This window comes from Anas platyrhynchos, chromosome 11 (genome assembly GCF_047663525.1).
Source record: "Anas platyrhynchos isolate ZD024472 breed Pekin duck chromosome 11, IASCAAS_PekinDuck_T2T, whole genome shotgun sequence".
NCBI classification, from domain to species: domain Eukaryota; kingdom Metazoa; phylum Chordata; class Aves; order Anseriformes; family Anatidae; genus Anas; species Anas platyrhynchos.
The window spans coordinates 4,363,328-4,382,737 of record NC_092597.1 but is presented as its reverse complement, the minus strand read 5'-3'; the positions used below and the strand labels follow the sequence as shown (position 1 = coordinate 4,382,737).

The 19,410-nt window shown below is 40.2% G+C and overlaps 1 protein-coding gene and 1 long non-coding RNA gene across 20 annotated transcripts in view; one reads left to right on the top strand and one right to left on the bottom strand.

Moving 5' to 3' along the window:
* The window catches only part of LOC101799056 (uncharacterized), a 140,248-nt gene that overhangs the window by 119,667 nt on the left and 1,171 nt on the right, over nucleotides 1–19,410 (top strand). The window contains exon 12 of the long non-coding RNA XR_011812148.1: nucleotides 12,507–12,681. This is a non-coding gene — a long non-coding RNA (uncharacterized lncRNA). The remainder of the gene's footprint in view (nucleotides 1–12,506; nucleotides 12,682–19,410) is intronic.
* Nucleotides 12,763–19,410, bottom strand: part of SEMA6D (semaphorin 6D) — a 277,603-nt gene continuing 270,955 nt past the window's right edge. For 14 of the 19 annotated variants that reach the window (XM_072043616.1, XM_027466880.3, XM_072043620.1 and 11 more), the window contains 2 exons: nucleotides 18,608–18,775; nucleotides 12,763–16,480 (listed from right to left, as the gene is read on the bottom strand). In XM_072043616.1, the coding sequence (XP_071899717.1) occupies nucleotides 15,177–16,480; nucleotides 18,608–18,775 (1,472 nt within the window). In that variant the 3' untranslated portion in view covers nucleotides 12,763–15,176. The remainder of the gene's footprint in view (nucleotides 16,481–18,607; nucleotides 18,776–19,410) is intronic. The other 5 variants (XM_072043610.1, XM_072043613.1, XM_072043612.1 and 2 more) reach the window with 2 other exon arrangements.

Here is a 19,410-nt window from a genome sequence, read left to right as displayed (position 1 = left end):
CATTGAAGGAAGACGTCTGCAGGATTGTGAGCATTTGCTCAGCATGTGAGTGGCAGATGCTTCTGTGGACAAAACTAGGGAAGCTGGAACAACTGGAAGTCCTAAGCAGGACATTGCTGAATTGCTTAGTAGCACCTCAGGAAGAGCTGGGCCTTTTCTGATCTTCTTACTAGATGCCTCTCACAATCTTTCTCTAAATCCTATAGGAAGTTGCTATTTCAAATAGCATATTGGTTCCCATGGCATTTCAGGTGTTTTGGAAGCACATCTTGTTGAGCTGTGCTGCAAATCCTTGGGCAATGTCAGGATGAGACATTTAAGATTTTCTCAAGTACTTACTTAATAAAAAACATTTCCCATGTATATAGCATTGCAAACTGTTCCTGCTCAACCACTGTACTTTCAACTCTTCGAAAGTATAAACATAGTTAGAACAAACTGCCATTCTGTAGACAAAGCTTAGCTGGCAGGAAGATGTACTTTATGCAGTATTAATGTTCTCCCAGTAAACAAAGACAAGTAAAATGCTTTACTTGTTAACATCAATTCAAAGGAAAAGCGAAAGATAGCATTTTCTGTAATCATGTTCAATGTTCTGAAGGTGTCTGCATGTTTCACCTTTATTCTAAGCTCTTGCTTAGCATTTGCTTCTTATATTTAATAGTGTATGACTGTTTCTGAGAACGTGGGATGTGACTTTGTTTCAAGAATGTATTTAGACAGAAAAATTCTCTCTGGATTTTATAGTGATAACATGAAGTACAGCAGGAGGACTGGTTAAATAGGCAGGAGGGCTATGAGCTGGCTGGTTTGGTGTTCATATCTTTGTCAGCTGCCTTGGAATAGCGTTCAGATTAATGTGATTACTCTTTGCGATGGCTGAAAGTTCATAGACCAACTGTGCACTTGTATCAAAGCTATCAGAAAGATTTTAGTCCAGAGTTCCTACAAGAATTATTTATATAAAATGCATTTGAAATTCTATATTGGTCATTTACACGTGAGGATTTCTATTTCAGGAAGCTTTGGAAACAGCCAGGATCTTCAACTGCACCCTCTCCAAAGGATACAAGATCCTTTTAACATTTAATGATGACTATGAAGGTGCTTAAAAATAACTTAGAAGCACAAAGCACATTAGTGTGTTCCCTACTAGTAAAAGGACTGGACTAACAGTTAAATTTTGAATTCTGTTTGCATTTTTGGTCATTTCTTGATTCATGACCTGAGATAAATTTCCCAGTTTCCCCTGACAAATTAGCGTAATACTTATTTATTGTCCATATTTGCATTATTACATTCAGGAGGTGATAGGATCTGAGTTCATCTCTGAGGAAAAACTGTAAAACTCCATGGTGGTCAGGTAGTAGAAAATATATTCTTCTACATGACTGCACACAGTATTATCCACTGCATAATCTCCTGGGTATCAAGTCCATTTCACATACAAAAGGTCCCTAGTTAATGATGGTACAAGTTCTTTCAGAAGGGATTATGCTTACATATATATTTGTACAATATTCAACATAATAGCAAACTAATCTTGATTGCATCATTTGTGCTTTTCTGCAATTTTATACAATATAGGTAATCAATTAATCTCATTCTTCTGCACACTGCTAAACGGAACATGGGCAGCTTTTAATGGGCAGCGTAAATAGAGATTTGTATGTACACAGGTACACTGCACAGTGGAAGAAGCATGCAGGAGGTAAGGCACTGAACAGAACAGCCTTGCATAAAACCAGGCATTCATTTAAAGGAAGAAAAATGTCACTGAAAGCTGCACGATTATTAGCATTACTATGCATGAGGGGTAGTCAAGGAAGATGATACAAGAGGAAGAGAGACATTATTCAAGTGTCGAAGAAGACAGACCATCATCAGCAGTGGAGAGAGAAAAGGCTTCCGAAGGAATAGCATAGCATTTCAAACATTAAATTATAAGGGCACTGAAGCTTTAAAAGGTATGTTGGAGTTTCTGCATTATTTATTATTTGAGATTGCCTTTCCCCCAAATACTTAAGTTTTGTTCCATTCATACAGAACAGAAAAGTCCTTCCCACACTTCTCAACTTCCCAAGGCTTTCTGGGACACTGAGTCACCTCTAGGTTTTGAGATATGATTTACTTTAAGCAGACATTGATTACCTGCAATGCTGCAGTGGGTTGGAGCAGCTTGTTAGAAAGGTTGGGGAAGTGAGAAGAATTTGTCTGTCATTCCTCTGGGACTTGGAAAAGTTGGGCTCAGAATTCATTATTATTTTCTATTTGTATTGCATCTATACCTATGAACTCCATACACTAACAGGATTTCGCAGTGCTAGGTGCTGTCCTTTCTCCAACACAATTTAAGGCTTTGTGGACACTTTTTTTTCCAGCCTAGTTATTCAGGCATAGCTGCACTGACAGTGCAGTCACTCTGCAGAAGCTTATACTAGGAAAAAAGCTGCAAAAATATAACTTGTATCAGTTGCCTCAGCAAAAGAAGCTGTATTGGCAAAAAGAAACTTTTTTTTTCTCCCTTTTGCTCATATTACAGCTGTGTCTACATTAGAGCTTTTGCTGGCATAGCTGAAAAAATATCACACTCCTAGCTGACAGGGATATGCTGTCAATTTTTTTTTAATAGATGAGTCTGAAGTATTTCCACATGATGGATCAGTGTGTGTTTGTTTGTGTGGGAAGGGGGGAGGAGAGAATCTGTTTTAAAATAGAAGTTTCTAAAATTGGTTTGCACAGATACTCTTAAAATGACAATACTGCCCTTGCCAACAGGTTCCTGTTTCCTGGCTCTCCTGCCCTTCTCTTCCAGGCTCCCAGAGCGCAGCTCTCTATGCCTCTTGCCTTCCTCCTTGCCTGCCCCACACCCTGGCATGCCCAGAAGGGGATTCTCACTGCTGTCCTCCCTTCTTCTGCCTGGTTTCTGCCTGGCAGCATCCCCCCTCCATGCATGCCTCTGCTTCCTCTCCAAACACCTTAGCTGTAGCTTCAGGCCATCCCCTCTGCCACCAAGGGCAGGCTCCACTTCCTGAAGTGGGTGTTTCTTACCTTGCCCTTCTACCACTGCTGCCAAGGCAGCTCCTTGCCGGGAATGAGGGCTCAAGGTCTGCATACAGACAGAAGTCCTCCATAATCTCTGTGCTACAGCAAATTATTTTATTTCCTGCAACCAAACTGCATGCCAAATAGAGGGATTTCCATTTCAAATGGGGAGGCAGAGCCTTTCCAGAACATCTGGAAAATATTTGGAGGAAGAGACGGAGCTGTGATAAAAGACCAGACATGAAGGGTCAGTTCTGCTGCTTCTTGTTCCCACCAGACAATTACTGATGTTTACTTTGTTCCATCAGCTCAGGTTGGTGACAGAGTCCAAACAGCATAGAAAGGTATCTCATATGTACTAGCTTCTGGGGAAGGCATTGATCCCAGAGCTACTGTGAACTTTCTGTGTCACCTTTGGGCAAGTCAAGCTACTGCTTTGGTGCCTCAGATGCTTCATCTATAAAATGAAACTTCCCTGTTATGAGGCATAAATTTAAATTTGATCAAACTGGAAAGGGGGTGAGGTCCTGTGGTGGCTGAGTCTACTTATGTGCAAGGAGTAGGGATTAGCTGGATTTGCTAATTCCTCTAGAAGTACAGTTCACAGAAAAGAGTTGCTAAATAACTGGCATACAGTGAGGGACTGAGGTGTCAGAGGCAAAGAGGCTCCTGAACTGACAGGCAAACATCTTGAATCACCCACAGGTGTCTGTGGATAGCCAGCATCCCAGAGTCTTCACTGACAGTTTTTGCATGTAATCCATAGGTTATACAATGGTAATGAGGTAATATGGTAATGAGGCATATGTAGTGATTTTAGAAAAGAAAAATTGCAAGAGAGCAAGAAAAATTGCTTTCTTTTTTTTTTTTTTTTCCAAATATGACACGTTATACATTTAAATAGCATTTAACCAAGTAACCTGCAACACACTGGTATCAATTATTTGTTCAGAGTTTAAACTGACATTTAGTAAATATGTTAATTGATACTGCACTAACTTACTATAGGTATCTTCCTAAGTGCCAATTATCTGCCTCAACATTCCCCACAATTTAAGTTTGTTAGTAAGAAGCTAATTACACTAGTTTATTGCTGATGGAATTACATGAAGAGTAGATTTCGCTCTTACATACTTATCAGGCCTCAATAAGTGATCCTTAGCAGTCTGTTGCTATTCAATTAACAAGTAATAACTTCCTTAATGAATGTAATTGAAATGCTTATTTCAGTCAGGCACCTAATATAAAGCACTTTACTTTGAGCACTTTTCTGAGTGCTAGTCTTGTTTGCTTAACAAGAACAAAACGGAGCCACTGAGGAAAGCTCTGGAACTGTGATGAAAACCCAACCAGTGTTGGCAATCGCCACTTAACATGACCAGATGTAAGTTACCAGGTGATTTGTTCTACAGAAATATCATGAGAATAAAGCAAGAGTTTTCTCTCTGAGGATTTAAATCCATGGAGGGGATTCTGCAGCATGAAATTCTTGCACATTAACTCTGCCTCTTGCAATGGATGGGGAAACGCTTGCTCTGCTGGGAGCTACGCAGCTAAGCTCCAGTGCACTGCTGTGGGCACTCTGTCATGAAGTCCTTGTTTGCACGTTTGACTTAAGAGATTGATAGAAATATGATGATGGCTGTCTGTAATAATCTCAAGCTATCAGTATAATTACAGGGGGGAAAAAAAAAAAAAAAAAAAAAGGATGCAACTGAACAGTTTTATACTGTTCCATGTAATTCTGTGAGACTAAGTCACCATGAATTTAGTGTTTGCTCACGAGCACAACCCACACTAAACTGTCCTGAGTGACCACTCCTGGGACTAGCAAGTGCCTGTTGCTTTGTGGAGACATCTTCCTAATAAAAGTGGCCAAGAGGTGTGAGCTGCATGTCTGGGGCTGTGCACGCTGTAGCTGCTGAGCTGTTAGACTGGGAGACTCCTTAATGAGGAAGGAACATATTCTTAACTGTGATTTTATAGCCTAGGAAATGATAACCTGCTTTTTCCATTTATGGGTTGGGAAGACCCAGCAATGTTTGGTTTCTGAAACTATTTTTGGCCTCTGGATTAAAACTCTGGTTTCTTCTGTAACAGACAAGACTTGTGTTTATGGATAAATGCCAGGAAATCTTCTCAAGTAACGCTAACAAATTATTCCATTTGACAACATGACTGTATGGGCAGTAACCTTTCCTAAGGAATTTCTATCAGATAGATTTAGTGTCAAAAAAAAAACATAATAGGATGTAATATCGTCTCCAGTTTATCTTGTTTGTTACCAACTTTTTAATGTATGTCTTCTACTCACTGAATTGAAAGACCTTATTGATCTCTTTGCAGCTGAACTGATTATTGGGCTAAGATAGAGACTTCCTGAAAGAAGCCAAGAGGAATTATTCATTTAACATATTCTGATATTAGTAAACTTCCATTTAACCTTCAGGGTTAATTAAAAATATATATATTGCTGGTTGACTTGCATAAATTTTTTAAATCAGACAGAAACTGAGTTCAGGCTTCTGCAGTTAATGTCAACTTTTGTAATATTCTTGGGGAAAAAATCCACATAGACTTATTAACATTCCAGAATTGCTTTATTTTAAAACAACAGCTCTAACAGCAAAGCAATCCAAGTAGGAAAATAATCCCCCAAATGAAAATTCTGCAAATTCAGATAGTTCAGAAACACTTAAATGAGTTATCATGGACTTCATAGGTCTGTGGTTATTGGTTGAAACCCTGTCTTCATCATGAGGTTTAGCTAGTCGGTGTCTGTAGGTTCTTCAGGTTGGAATATTTGGTATGCTTTCCAGAGGTGCCATGGTTCTTCCCTGTGCCTGCACATCATAGCTGGCGTCTTTGTTAACAGAGAGTGAGGATTAAATGCGCCTAACAGCTGAAGGGATTTTCAAAGGCATGAGTGGTATTCAGACACATATCATCTCATCCTGGTTTCTACTGGTTTTCCCAAGTTGCTTTTATATTCCTGGTTCAGTGTGAATTTCTCTCCCCCAGTCACACTGCCTGACGCTATTATAGATGAGCTACTTATGGGTGTTTGTTTGATGGTATCTGGGGAAAATTTTCAGAGTTACAAATGTGAACACCCAAGTTACATAGATGAGATGGAGGAGCCCATGCTAGATAGGAAAGAGCTAATAGACTTTTCTGGAGATGGCTCCACTTGTTGTTCATGCTGTGGTGAGCCTGGAGGTGACAGCAAAGGTGCAGTCTAGCTTCTGGAGCTGGGTTCCCCAGCCCCAGCTTGACCTTGGGTCTGAAACAGAGAGGAGTGGGACTAAAACATGCTACAAGGCAGCAGCCAGGGAGAGGAGAAGGCTTCATTGGCATTTTATGAAAAAACAAATAGTAAAATACCAAGATGTGGCTTCAAGACAGGTTAGTTATGATCCTGGATGGGACAAGTGAAACTGTTTTAGAGAACAAAAGAATTATAAACAATGCAGAACTGGATTTAGATAGAAACTCCTGACACTGTTAATGCTGTGTGGCATTTGTGCAAGATTTTGTCAGAAGTCAACGTCATAAAACTATCCATTCTGTCAACTAGTTTCAGGGCAGATATTTTCTTCCCCCTACCAAACCGGGATGACATGTTTTTAAGTGGTTTTTAGTCTGGAATGTGACAAAAAATCCATTTTTGACATCTGATCTTGCTTTGTGTCCTATATGATATTTTGTCCATCCTGGTCTGGAATATCTTATGCAGTCAGAGCCTTTCATGGCACATCCCCGCCTCAGAGTACAGGGAGAAATTCTAGCTGGAGTGCTGTTCCTGTGGAGGAGAAAATCCAGCCTTTTACCAAGTACTGCAGTTGAACTGAAGCAGCAGGACCTAGCAAGGAGTGCTTGTAATATGGAACATTTAATGTATAGTAAAATGTCATTTTCAAGTGCTTTCTGAACTACCCACCCCAGTAATGAAGCAGCTCAGAAATACCATGTGCCTTTCTCACAGCGTGTTGCACTCCGTATAACCTTGCCTTTGATTGTGATGTCACTTCAGATGAAAGACTCACATGGAGAGTGGTACATTGTGCATTACGATCAGCTGATATCCTCCAGGATCTGAACAGTGAAGGACTATTTGAGATGTGCACTCTATGCCTGTCAAAGAGAAATACATGCTGCAATAAAAATAGTAGTTGGCTATGCAAACTCACCTTAGTCTGGGGAGAAGGAAGACTTCACCTTTATTCAAGAAGACATGCTTAATCTGAAAGCTCTCCTAGAAGGGATTTTAAAGATGAGTAATCATTTTTACTATCTTTCAGTTCAGGTTCTCAGTTCAGCTCAGTGATTTCCTGAATACCTGAGTAGATTTTTGATATTTCGATTCTCTGTACCTGGGCTGTTACTGGTGGAAGTGAAACGCCCTCAGAACAGCCTCTTTTTTAGATTCTATCATCATGAACAGCTCCACACAGGTGAGCCTCAGTGTGCTTGGGGCTCCTTTATACGGTTGCCTCCTGTGCCTGGGAGCTTGGTGCCTGGAGCCAAATGTCACAGTTCAGTCTGTCACATGACGGACTTCCCCAGAAAACGTAAAGCCAGGCAACCATACACTGGTTGCCTGGCTTACAACCGTACATCGTGGTCTGAGGATGGTGAGAGGATTCTGCATACAAAAAGTCAGCTGGCCTAAGTGGGCTTGTTCAGCTCCCATTTGTGTTGGGTCTGTCTGAGCTGGAGTCACCTTTTCCCTGCACAGTGCTGTACTCTGCAGGCGTAGCTGGAACAGCACTGATATCACTCCAGTGTTGTGTCTATTGCTGTGTAGTGCTGGCACAGCATCAGGACTCCCTCCAAGCCCCCAGGAGCCAGCAGGCTGGGGGTGGGCAAGTGATGGGGAGGGGATATTGCCAGGGCAGCTGACCTAAACCAACCAAAGGGATATTCCATAACACCTGATGTCATACTCAACAATAAAAAGGGGGGCTCTCATGGGGTAGGGGGCTGTTCCTCCTGAACAACCACTACGCATTTTGAGGCCCTACTTCCCAGGACATGGCTGAACATCGCTCGTTGATGGGAAGTAGAGAATAATTTTTTTCCTTCTCTCTGTGCTTCCACGCAGACTGATTGTTTCTTTTGTTTCTTTTTTTCCTCCCCATTCCCTTTCCCTTTAATTAAACCTTTCTCATCTCAAACCTCGAGTTCTCTATGTTGTATTTTCTCTCCCTTCCTCTTTGAGGAGAGGGGCAGTGAGAGAGCGGTTGTGGTGGAGCTCGGCTGCCCACCTGAGTAAAACCACCACACCATTACAGCACTTGCTGAAAACCCCTCCAAAAGCAGAAGACTGTTCCCACACAGGCATCTTTCTTACTCCGAAGCCCTGATCTCCTTATTGAACATACATGGCCAGAGGTGGTGTTGGGGCTGTGTCCTGTTACAGCAAATGCCTTCCTGCAGACGTGCATCCCATTTTGCTATGGCCTTGCTCACACCTTCTTAGCACTTACTTCATGGTAATGTCTAAGTGATGGAGGGTGAAGGCCTGGCCCCATGTAGCTCTGCCATCATGTTTGATGGAATCACTATTTCACCCGTGCTACCAGTGACAGAGACTGAATGTCAGAGCTGCATGTACCAGCTTTCACAGAAATCAATTCTCACATAGAGCATTAATATTGGAAGTGCTTCTCGCTCACCTGATTGTTGGCCAGGCACAATAACCTGTGACTAATAGTAATTCATGGTTATACAGCAGAGCCTGATTATAAAAATTTGCCATTAGTCCGTAACCAAAAAAAAGAAGTCTCAAGCTGTTAATTGACCAATACGTATTCCTGAGGAAATCAGAGTAATCACATGGAGAGTCATGGCACAGAAAGGGAAGGTACAGCTAGCATTGCATTGCTTTTGTGAGTCATCTGCTCTGGTCTACTTTTGATTATTTTCTTTCCTCATGTGGGATCAGTGTTGTAAATCAAAGATTTGAGAAGTAAGACTTAAAGTGCCCCAAATTAAAATCCAGTTGCCACCTTTCTTCTCTTAGGCAGCCATCCAATTGTCTTTGCAGGAATAGACACATGCTACAGAAGCAAACCAGTTAGCTCATGGTCTGCCTTTGCCAATGGCAAGGTCAGCTACTGGAAAAAGTTACAAAACAGCTTTTACAGCTAGGTATGATCCCACAGAAGAGCCTTGACTGAGAACTGCTAGTCTTTGCTAATTTTCATTCAATTCAGTCTCAAAACAAGGACAACAGGATGTGTGCGGGTTGGATTTTTGCTGTTGTTATTGTTGGATGGGACCATTCATGACAATGGTCAGGATAGCTTGTCCATGTGGTAGATTTTTTTTCTACTTTCTCTTCCCTGAAGCACTAGAGCAGCTCAGACCACATGAGATATCACTGTTTGGCTGGCATGAAGGAGTCACCTGTCTGGCAGAGAGGTCTCAGCATCTCTCAGAGCCCAAGGAATTCTCAAACAGTACCTAAAACTGAGGGCACCCTATGGCATCTCTGCTCTGGTCAGCAGCCCTCACTGTAGGACACAAACTTGGATTTAGTTACGATTCAGCAACGATATGAACAGAGCTCGGAAAAGTTGTTGGTGACTGTAGGAAAAAAAACCAGAAAGCAGACCATAAATCAGGTCATCAGATGAATTCAGAATGCACTAATAAAACCAGAGCTTCCAATAAATTTCACTTCAGGCAGAATAGAAATGTTTTCTTGGTCGAGTTCAGGATAGATGATACTTTCAGATGTGTGTTAAGCCAATGCGATCTGTCTACAAAAATGTTTGCAGACAAACAGCAACGGCTGGTCCAGAGACCACATCAGCTGCACATTTTAGTATGATTGAATACAAATATAAGAATCTCTAGTTCTCTGAGCAAAGCTGAATCTAATTAATTTTTTTTTTTTCCCCTTTGCCAAATCTTTTGGTTTCTTGCTCTTTCATACTGTGCTATGATGACATTTGAACAACAAATGCAGTCTTGGTAGGTGGGTCTCCTGGTATTGCTTTTTATATGAAAAGCTTGCACTTCCCAGCTGAAGTCCAGATGCTGCATTTATGAGGGTATTTTGTCCTGATCAATTTTTAAAAAAACATTTTTCCATCCCATGAAATTAATAGTTACCTGGGGAAATACCAGCTCCTCCCCGCTCCTGCAAATACTAACCTTTCCCAGATGGGAAGGGATCTCTTCTTTCCTTTATTTACCTGCAAGATGTCCTTACAAGTGCTCAGAATTACAAAGGGAGAAGTGAAAATAAGAAAACCTTTGTAAGTAGAAAGTGTTACAAACAGAGCAACTGCGCACACTCCAACTGAGCACGCTGCCTTCGAAGGCTCCATTATACTGACTAAACCCTGCATAATCTTCCCAGGGTCACAGAGTGAGTCATTAGCAAGATGGCACTAAGACAGAGGCATCCTGATTTTTGTAACTACTCTGATTACTTTAAGACCCCAATTTAAAAGGGCATAGGTTTGTGCTGGCAGCACAGTCACACAGATAGCTACTTACAGCTTTACAAATTGGTTTTCTTGCAATCGTTTTGCTCCTTTGTGCTTGTAGTGCTTTTTGTTTTGTCTTTTTTTTTTTTTTTTTTTTTCCAGTTGTCTGTGTGCTGTTAAAATTATTCATGTTTTGGCTACAAAAAAACAAAGGACAGCAGAGCTGGGCAGCAGCCTCACCACTGCCTTTGTGCACCCACCCCAGGGCTGCTCCTGGTCTGCTGGCCCCGAGTGACCTCTGCACACTTGGCAGCACTGTAGCCAGGGTCTGGTCCTCAGCAGAGACTTTAGGCTGCTTAAAGCCAAGCAGTCATCCACGAGATGAGATGGCTTCCAGTTCTGTTCTTGTCAAGCTGTTCCTGGTTGTTGCAGTGCTCTTTCATACAGGCAGTCTGCTGATGGCTGCTCTGGCATTATCATTAACAACAAAGAAGCACTGCAAAAGTGCTGATGTGACTGGTCAGCCTTTGGCTCCACGTTCACAGAATCACAGAATTACTAGGTTGGAAGAGACCTCAAGATCATCAAGTCCAACCTCTGACCTAACACTAACAGTCCCCACTAAACCGTATCCCTAAGCCCTCTCTCTGTCTCAGTAGTGAGTTTCTTGTGCCTTTCCAGAATTGGTGAGTATTGTTTTTGGTCTGTGTTGGTGGTGTTTGCACCCACCATGTAGCCCAGAAGTGTGTTGGGCTGGCTAGGCCCATCTAGCCACCACATCAGGGAGTCACCTGAAGGCTGGCTCAAGGTACACCAAAAGAAATGACTGGGGGAAATGCTCACTTGACACTCTATAAATACAATTATACAATTATTTTCTGGGAATATATATATATATATATGTGTGTATATATATATTTATACATATATATGTGTATATATATATATATATATATATATATATATACAAAATATGTTGCCTGTTTCCTAGAAGGACTTTTCATGGGTCACTAAAATAGCTATTTGTAATTTGTTATACCTTCCTCCCCCCCCCCCCCCCCCACACACACACCTTTGAGGCCTAACTGACGACAGTTATTCAAGTAGGTGTGCTTCAGAAAGCTGTGACCCTCCACAGAGAGAACAGGGTTTGCCATCCTGGCTGATCCTTTGATGACAACAGCATACTTCAAGTGGGAAAACAGCACAGCTGTGCAGCAAATGACAGCTATGTGCATTTGACTTTGCATTGTATATATGAAGGCATTTGACAAAAACCATGTCAATAAAAAGAAATTAAATTTGCTTCTGCACTCAAAAAATACACATTGAAGCATTATGTTTGGGATTTTTAGCAGTGTTTCCTTTCCCTTTAGAAGATTTTTTTAAATTATTATTATTTTTATTTATTTTATTTTTTTTAGGAAGCTACAACTAGGTGCCATTCTATTGTTATAATGTGCAAAGTAATTTCAAATGATTAATACCTTGACACTGTAATCTTGTTAACAAAACATTTTTATCATCTAAAATCAGCTTTTGATTAAAAGAATACTTCATATTTGTTTTGGGGTACTGAACTACCCTGATCATTTTAAAATTATATGTGATGTTGGCCCATACTAAATATACAGCATATATATTGGGCTTTATTGTCTGTCTGAAAAGTGAGTTTCAATTATTAAGCATTACTAAGCGTTTAGGAATGTCCTGCTATGTGTAGGTCTGAAACTAATTTTGCCAGGAATGATCTCTATCTTTTTGAAACCTACATTTTAGAAGGAAAAGACTACCATCTTCTTTCAAAACTACTGTGTTTGCCCAAAGTTAGTGTTTTCCTATTCCTAACAAGAGGTTGATAGGTAACAGAGCTCAACTGCACCTTGTATCAAGCTCCAATAAGACATCCATATAGGAGTATATTATGTATTTTCAAATTGAAAGCATCTGGTTGGTGTGCTATATGGGCTCTGACTCCCTAATACATACAGTTACTTTGATGGTTTGTATTTAACTCAGGAGGCTGACAGTCACCTACAGACACGCTCCCTCAAGAACACATGCATGCAACATGCAGCTGCAATGGAAATGGAAGTACACCTGTGCGCATCACCACTGGCTGCTGCAAGCTGTTTGAGCTCCTGTGACACTGATGAGGGGATGTCTCTGTGCCTTCATCACCAAGCTATTAAAGGCAAGCTTTTTTTTTTCTTTCTATTGTAATCCCAACAAAACACCTAAAGTAGCCTCAATAACAATGAAGTTAGACATTCAGTACATCGGAATATTTTATTTTCACTTTACATGCGGTGTTAAAAACCCAAAGAACGTATTATTTACACATCCACAATACAAGTTTACAAGATATCTATACATGTTAAAGTACTCTATAGTATAGAGCAGCTTCATTTAAGGGTTACTTTTTTATGCCGTACCATTAAAAAAGATACAATCTGCGTTTACCTTTGCACAAATGGATAAAGCATCTTTTATTATTAAATTAACAGAATAAAGACTAGGTTGAATGTTAGAAATTTCAACATAAATACTGAGAGAACTCACATTACCATCTACAAGGCAGCACAATGTTACAGGAGGTTATCAGGGTTCACATACATTTATCTTTTGATTTCACACAAGTCTGTATTAATTAATATTTGTAAAGTGAATTCAGATCAGTTTTTGTCTTTTGACAACCAAGTACTTTTTTATGTTATTAATCTGTAGTGTTTTAGTTGCAAGACAGAAGTGTTTAGGAAGAGAGATCATTGATTTTTGGATCCAGAGGTCTAAGGAAATAAATGTCCCTTACAGCCTTACAAGAAAAAATGACTACTTCTGTCCTTTATCCTTTGTTCTGTAACAGAGATCCAGTTTTCAGTGACTAACCTTTTCTCCCCTTAGAACACGTAACATAAATCTCCACCATCTCTGAAACCCACTGCAGTTATTTGTCCTGCTAATTCATGATTATTCCTCTGCCATGGTTATTGCTATATTTATGTTCAATAAACAATGTGGTAGTGTATAGTTTGCAAGCTAAAATAGCTATCTGTGTTGAACATCAGCTGCAAGTGGATACTGTAAAACCTACTAAATAGCTTACACAACTTTAGCAGGTGTTCCATTACCCTAGAAACCTCATTTGATTTCACATTATAACTGTTTGATCCTTCAGAGAGCTGGAGTGGAATGTTTATCATGGCAAGGTGATTTAATGCTGCTGTCTTCTTGGATTGTAGGCTGCCTTTAGTTACTATTAATTATCCTTGCTTTTTATCTTTTTTGGGAGGGGAGCGGGGGGGAGGGGGGGTGCTGTTGAGAGGTTTTACAACTGGCACTCAGGAGATATGTGCTATAGTGAGAACACTTGACAGGGTTGTTTTTTTTTTGTTTGTTTTGTTTTAGTACTTTTATCATTTGCATGAATAAGGCACAAAATGCACAGATTCAGGTAAACTCACACATAATATTTACAGAATATTGTCATTACCTGCATGACTTTGGAAAAAAAAAAAAAAAAAACAAACCTTACTTTACACAACAAAAACAAATTGATTGCACTACTGTTGATTTTTCACAGACTGCTTCTGCCAGGCCAATTAATGTTTCCTCTTTTCTACAGACAAGAGTCTATCAGACTGTAGGGCATTATTAAATGCAACAAAAATGTAACCTTCTCTAGTTACATAGGCCTTTGCCAAATGAATTGTTGATTATTAGCTGCCCTCAATGAGACATACAGGGCTCAAGTTCACAGTGGCCAGGTATTGGATGGAGGCACTGTGAAAACACAGTAAAACTCCCCCATTCCAGCCCAAAAGACTAGATTTGAAATGTACAGCTCTGAATCAATAGCAGCATAACAGAGTTATGAAGAATTAAAGGTATCTGCTCTCTTTCACTGGGTGACTAGTTCATAAAGGCGTGTTATCCAGCAATGTGCAGTACTTCCATAGCTGTCGCCAAACTGAACTTAGCTGTCGGCTGCAGAAGGCAGAGTCATCTGTCTGTTCGGTCATGCTCAATGTAAACAATTCCATAGCATAAAAGATGCAATGGGAACCTAAGTACATCCTAGTGTGTACAGTACACACACACATCCACGCACACACACAGCTTTATCTGTGGCACGAACAAAATGCCACGCACAAGAGAAAAAAAAATATGCTACAGTTGGGCCAGAGACTGAATTCCAGCAAATTGATTATTAACCCAGATATTCATTGAGACATTACCATTTTCTGACATTTGTGCAAGAGGCAAGGTGAATGCATACATATTAAAATGTTCACATTTAATGGGAAGGACCACACTTAATGGCAGTCTAAAATGGAACCCATTTTTTCAAGTATTTGTTTACAGATTTCTTTTCCCAAGAACATTTTAAGCTATTTAGAACAGTAAAGTAGTCCCCACCCCATTGTGCTACATGTCTCCTTAGCTCCAAACAAAAGAAATGTAATGACCAGCACTTTCCTTTGTTTTTGTTTGGTTGCGCTCAGCAAGTACACAAAGTCTTGCTATAGCTACATGTGGCAAAGACACAGATGTTGCTGAAGTAAAGACAGTTTCTTTGGCCACTTTGTTCTCTGTAATTACAAGCAAGTCTCTGTCTTACGTGTCTACCACAACATCATCTCACAACCTGTACAGGTCAATACCACACTCATTTTTAGGACAGATGTCCTAGTAACTGTATTTGTTCAGTGGTCTGACTGACGTTGTCTGAGGAACAAATGAGGGTTTTGGTGGCACATCAGGTTTTAAGGAGGGTGTCCTCTTTATTCCTGTACGAGGAAGGGTGCCATTGCTCGTGTAACTGCTTTGCCGGGACAAAGAAGGCTGGAGGTGAACACTGACAGGTGTCCCTTGAATGTAGTCCATCTTTGTGCCCGCTGTGGGAGTCACATACCCCCCCCGATTAATACTGGGCTGTCTGGATAACAAAACACCGTTTGGTGAGTTTAAGTTTTTAGGAAGGGCAGATATTGAATGCCTTTGTGAAGAATTTTTGTGATAACCTCTCTGCCTTTCCAAAGAGGTCATTGGTACTGCAGGCGTGGTGGGAACATCCACCCGTTTTGTGGGGCTGTTTCGTGGAAGAGTTGATGGAGGAGAGTACAAAGATGCCTCCCTGTTGGGAACTTTAGGTGGGATCTCAGACATATTTCCCATTGGATCCAGCATTAAAGTCTGGTGGGCCACTTGGATATCTCCCATAATTGCTTTGGAATTACTAGTAGTTTCATTTAAGTGTTTCAGGAAATCATTCAGGGTGTTCCTGGAATCAACAGATCTCCTGTGGTCTCTTTTGCTGGATGGTTTTGTAAGTGGATGATCAATATGTTGCATCTTTTTGTCTGCCTTGTGCGCGTTAGAATTGGAGAAAGATGTATTGTAATCATGAGTAGCGTTGGGAAGAACAATAGCACTAGGGATATGTCCATGACTTAGAGGAGAGTGGGGTGGAGGACTGGAAGGAAAAAACTGCGGGCTTTTTAGTGGGGTTTCCTTTCGTGAAGCATTGAGATTACTATGTGCTTTCTCCGACTGACTTTTCATGGCCTGCAGAGTCTTTTGTTGAAGAACTGGTGTAGATTCAGGAGTTGGAAGTGCAGCTAATTCTGGAGGCTGGCCCCTGTGGTCCATCATCATGGACTTCGTATCCCCATTTGGTGGCAATTCCTTTCTGCTAGTTAACAGGTTTGTGTAGAGTTTGGGTGAATCAATGTTTTGTTGATATTCCTTGACGGGACTATCGAACAACCCATTCAGCTTAGCAAAGCTCCCACTGGAGTCAGTACAGGACTGAGCAGATTCTGCATCTTTGTGTATTTTTCTGGATTTTCGTACGAATGCATCCCGATAACAGTAAACGGCCACTCCCGCAATAAAGGCTCCCAGGACAAAAGCAGCAAAGACACAAGTGATTAGGACATTCATGTGTACCATTTGGTTGGACTCTCCTGATTGCACTTCCCACCTCACACCTGCAAAAGACATGAAGTGTATCATAAATTTACATGTACTTCATACTGATCCATTTCAGAAGATGTTAGTCTGCCTCAGGGAAGGACAGCAGTGTCTATTAAGTGTTTTCAAGTGCTCTGTGCCTACTGTTAGTGTAAATCTGCAATCCACAGCACTGGTGAATGCAAATAATTTTATAAATAAAAAGGACGGAGTTAGCATTGATCAGCCTAAACAAAGACTGTCCCTTTTCTTTGATAATGAAGAATACTTGTCAGAGCTTCACTCCTCATATTACATTTGGCTGTACACTGTATGCTATTGGTTTAGCCTGTCCCCAAATTTCCTTTAAGACTCACAAATAGGGGCCTGTATGCTATTAACATTAACGATTTCTGCTGGAAAATTGAGGTTAGAAGGTGCTACTGGGCCAGACAGCAATTAATAACTCAAGGATGAAGCTCCCTCTCAATTTTCTGCCCAACTCATAAATCAGTATCAAAAGAGAGACAGGATTATGCAAATGTTGTGTAGAACTGTATAATGTACATACTGCATTGTTTAAACCACGTCAATACAATCTGATGCAAAACTTGTAAACTAATATATCTACAGCTTGCTAGCCTTGGAGTAGCATACTTCGCATTATGTAAGCATACAGTTTTCAAAGTTAAAGATTACAGCATTCTATTAAAGCACTAATTTTTCTTTTCTGCTTGTAGTCAATAATGAACTTACATAATACTTGCATACCATTAAAAAAACACTCCTTGCAAGGTTAAGTTATTACATAATGTTAAAATTTAGAAAACTTTTTGTTAAGACAAAGTTGAATACTGGATTTGCTTGTGATTCATGTATTAACCAGCTCCCTTTGTTTCTTGAGACTTTTAAAGCAACCACAGACATCTTGCAGCTGAGACAATGTTAGTTTTTAATGAAAGTAATTCTGTTAACTATCCCAAGGGATGTTAAAATGAAAGAGCAAGAGTGAAGGAACAGGTTCGTTTTTGTTAGAGGCAAGGCCTTTGAACATCGTTAATGTTCAGGGTTATAGGTTTTAATGGCACTGTGCAGAAAAAGAAAGAAAATAAATAAAGTTCACTAATAGCTATGACACAAAATATGATTCAGAACCAAGAGCAAATGATAACAAAAAACTTAAAGCAAAATGGAAAATAACTGCAACAAATTAAAATGACAAATGCACTGCCATAATGGCTGATAGGAAACCTGATATGTTTTGGTGAATGGTAATAAAATAGAAATGTTTTTTTGGCTGGTGAGATTTTTCAGTAAATACAGAATTGTGCAAACATGTCTGTCAGCCAGCTATTCTGTGTACTGATGAAGACTTAAGTTTTGTTTATGGGGCTGGAAGCTTCTTGAGCCTTTGGTTGACTGCAATAGTCCTGCTGAATTGAAATCTTTGTTGCTGTTAGAGCCTAATCAAAGGTTCACTTAGCTGAAAGAATGGCTACAGAAAAGATGAATTACAGGCCATACATGTTTCTTTCTGTGTTCAGATTAAAAACTACCTCTGTGTCTCCATGTACTGAGACCTTTTTTAAAACCAACCCTCATATCCAGAGAATAAAAATTCAGCACATCCTTACTCAGATCTGACCACATTCTTCACAAACGTGCTGCTGGCAGCAGTTTGGGATATGCCCCACTTAAAGCTCCATATCATGGAGCTGTGTTTTGCTTTGTTCCTGCCCCTGCCCGCTGCAAAACCAAAATAACAAAAAAACCCTGCCATTAAGCTCTTGTAAGCAACCATTCATGAGGACTAATAGTCTTATCCAAACTAGACTCATTTGAAAACAACCACCAGAGGTGCAGATAAGTCCTGAATTTAATTTTTTTAATGCATCCAGAACTCCCACTGATTTTAATGGGAGCTTTGGAGCACCCCAGGAATAAAAGGCCGAGCTTATTATCTGTGTTTCCCATTATAAGCTCTAAGCAGCACTTTGAACGCTGGTTAAATAGGTACGAGAATCATGATTGCACTGTCTGCATATTCACAGGAAATGGGTGTAAAATATAGCCCAACAATCACTGCTGTTACACTTAAACCTTAGAAAATGCTGAGACTATCAGGTTTCCATTCAGCTGCAATGTATTCCCTGGTAAGGCCTTACCCTTTGGGACACCTGATAATGGATCAGAATAATCAGAAGTGTTTGGGTCATCTTGAACTACAAATTTCCGAGAGCCAGTCACTTTAGGTTTCCAGGAACCAATCACTTTAGGTGATATAACTGGGATACTTGCCATTGTGGTAATGGAAGCTGAGGAGAACTCCATGTCTGTGGTGGCAAACAGATTTTTATTAATGTGTATTACAGTCGTCAGGCTTTCCTCGCTGTTTCATGGCATATCTAAGCTATTGCTGGAGACAGTATTTAATGGGAGTTACTTGACAGCAAAATGTGACCCACTACACTTTGTAGAACTACAGAGGACTGATTGAAATCAATTGCTTCAATACTTTTAAGTATGACAAAAACAAACAAACAAAAAAAAAACAACACACACATTAAAGCATCAACAGCTGCTAGCCAAAAAGCCAGAGAAGTCAAACATGAAAGCAGTGCAAAAGTTGATATAAACAACTGGTAGAGATGAAAAGCACAACTTGCACTACTTAATTGCTATATTGTTCACTGAAGACAACACATTCCATTACCTTCTAAACATCTTCCAAAAATATAATTTTACTTAGAAAGATACATGCTTACTATAGGTTACTCCTGAGAAACCAGATCAGCTCCATTAGTGCTATTACAGGATACCAGGAACTGTTGAATGAGCCATTTCTTGAGGGGACGATGAAAGGAATGTTCTTAACCTCTATTTTTTAATGGTTCCTAAGGAACAATATTGTATAGATTCTGGCTCCTCTGTTATACATTTACTGAACAGAATCACTAAAGCCAATGTG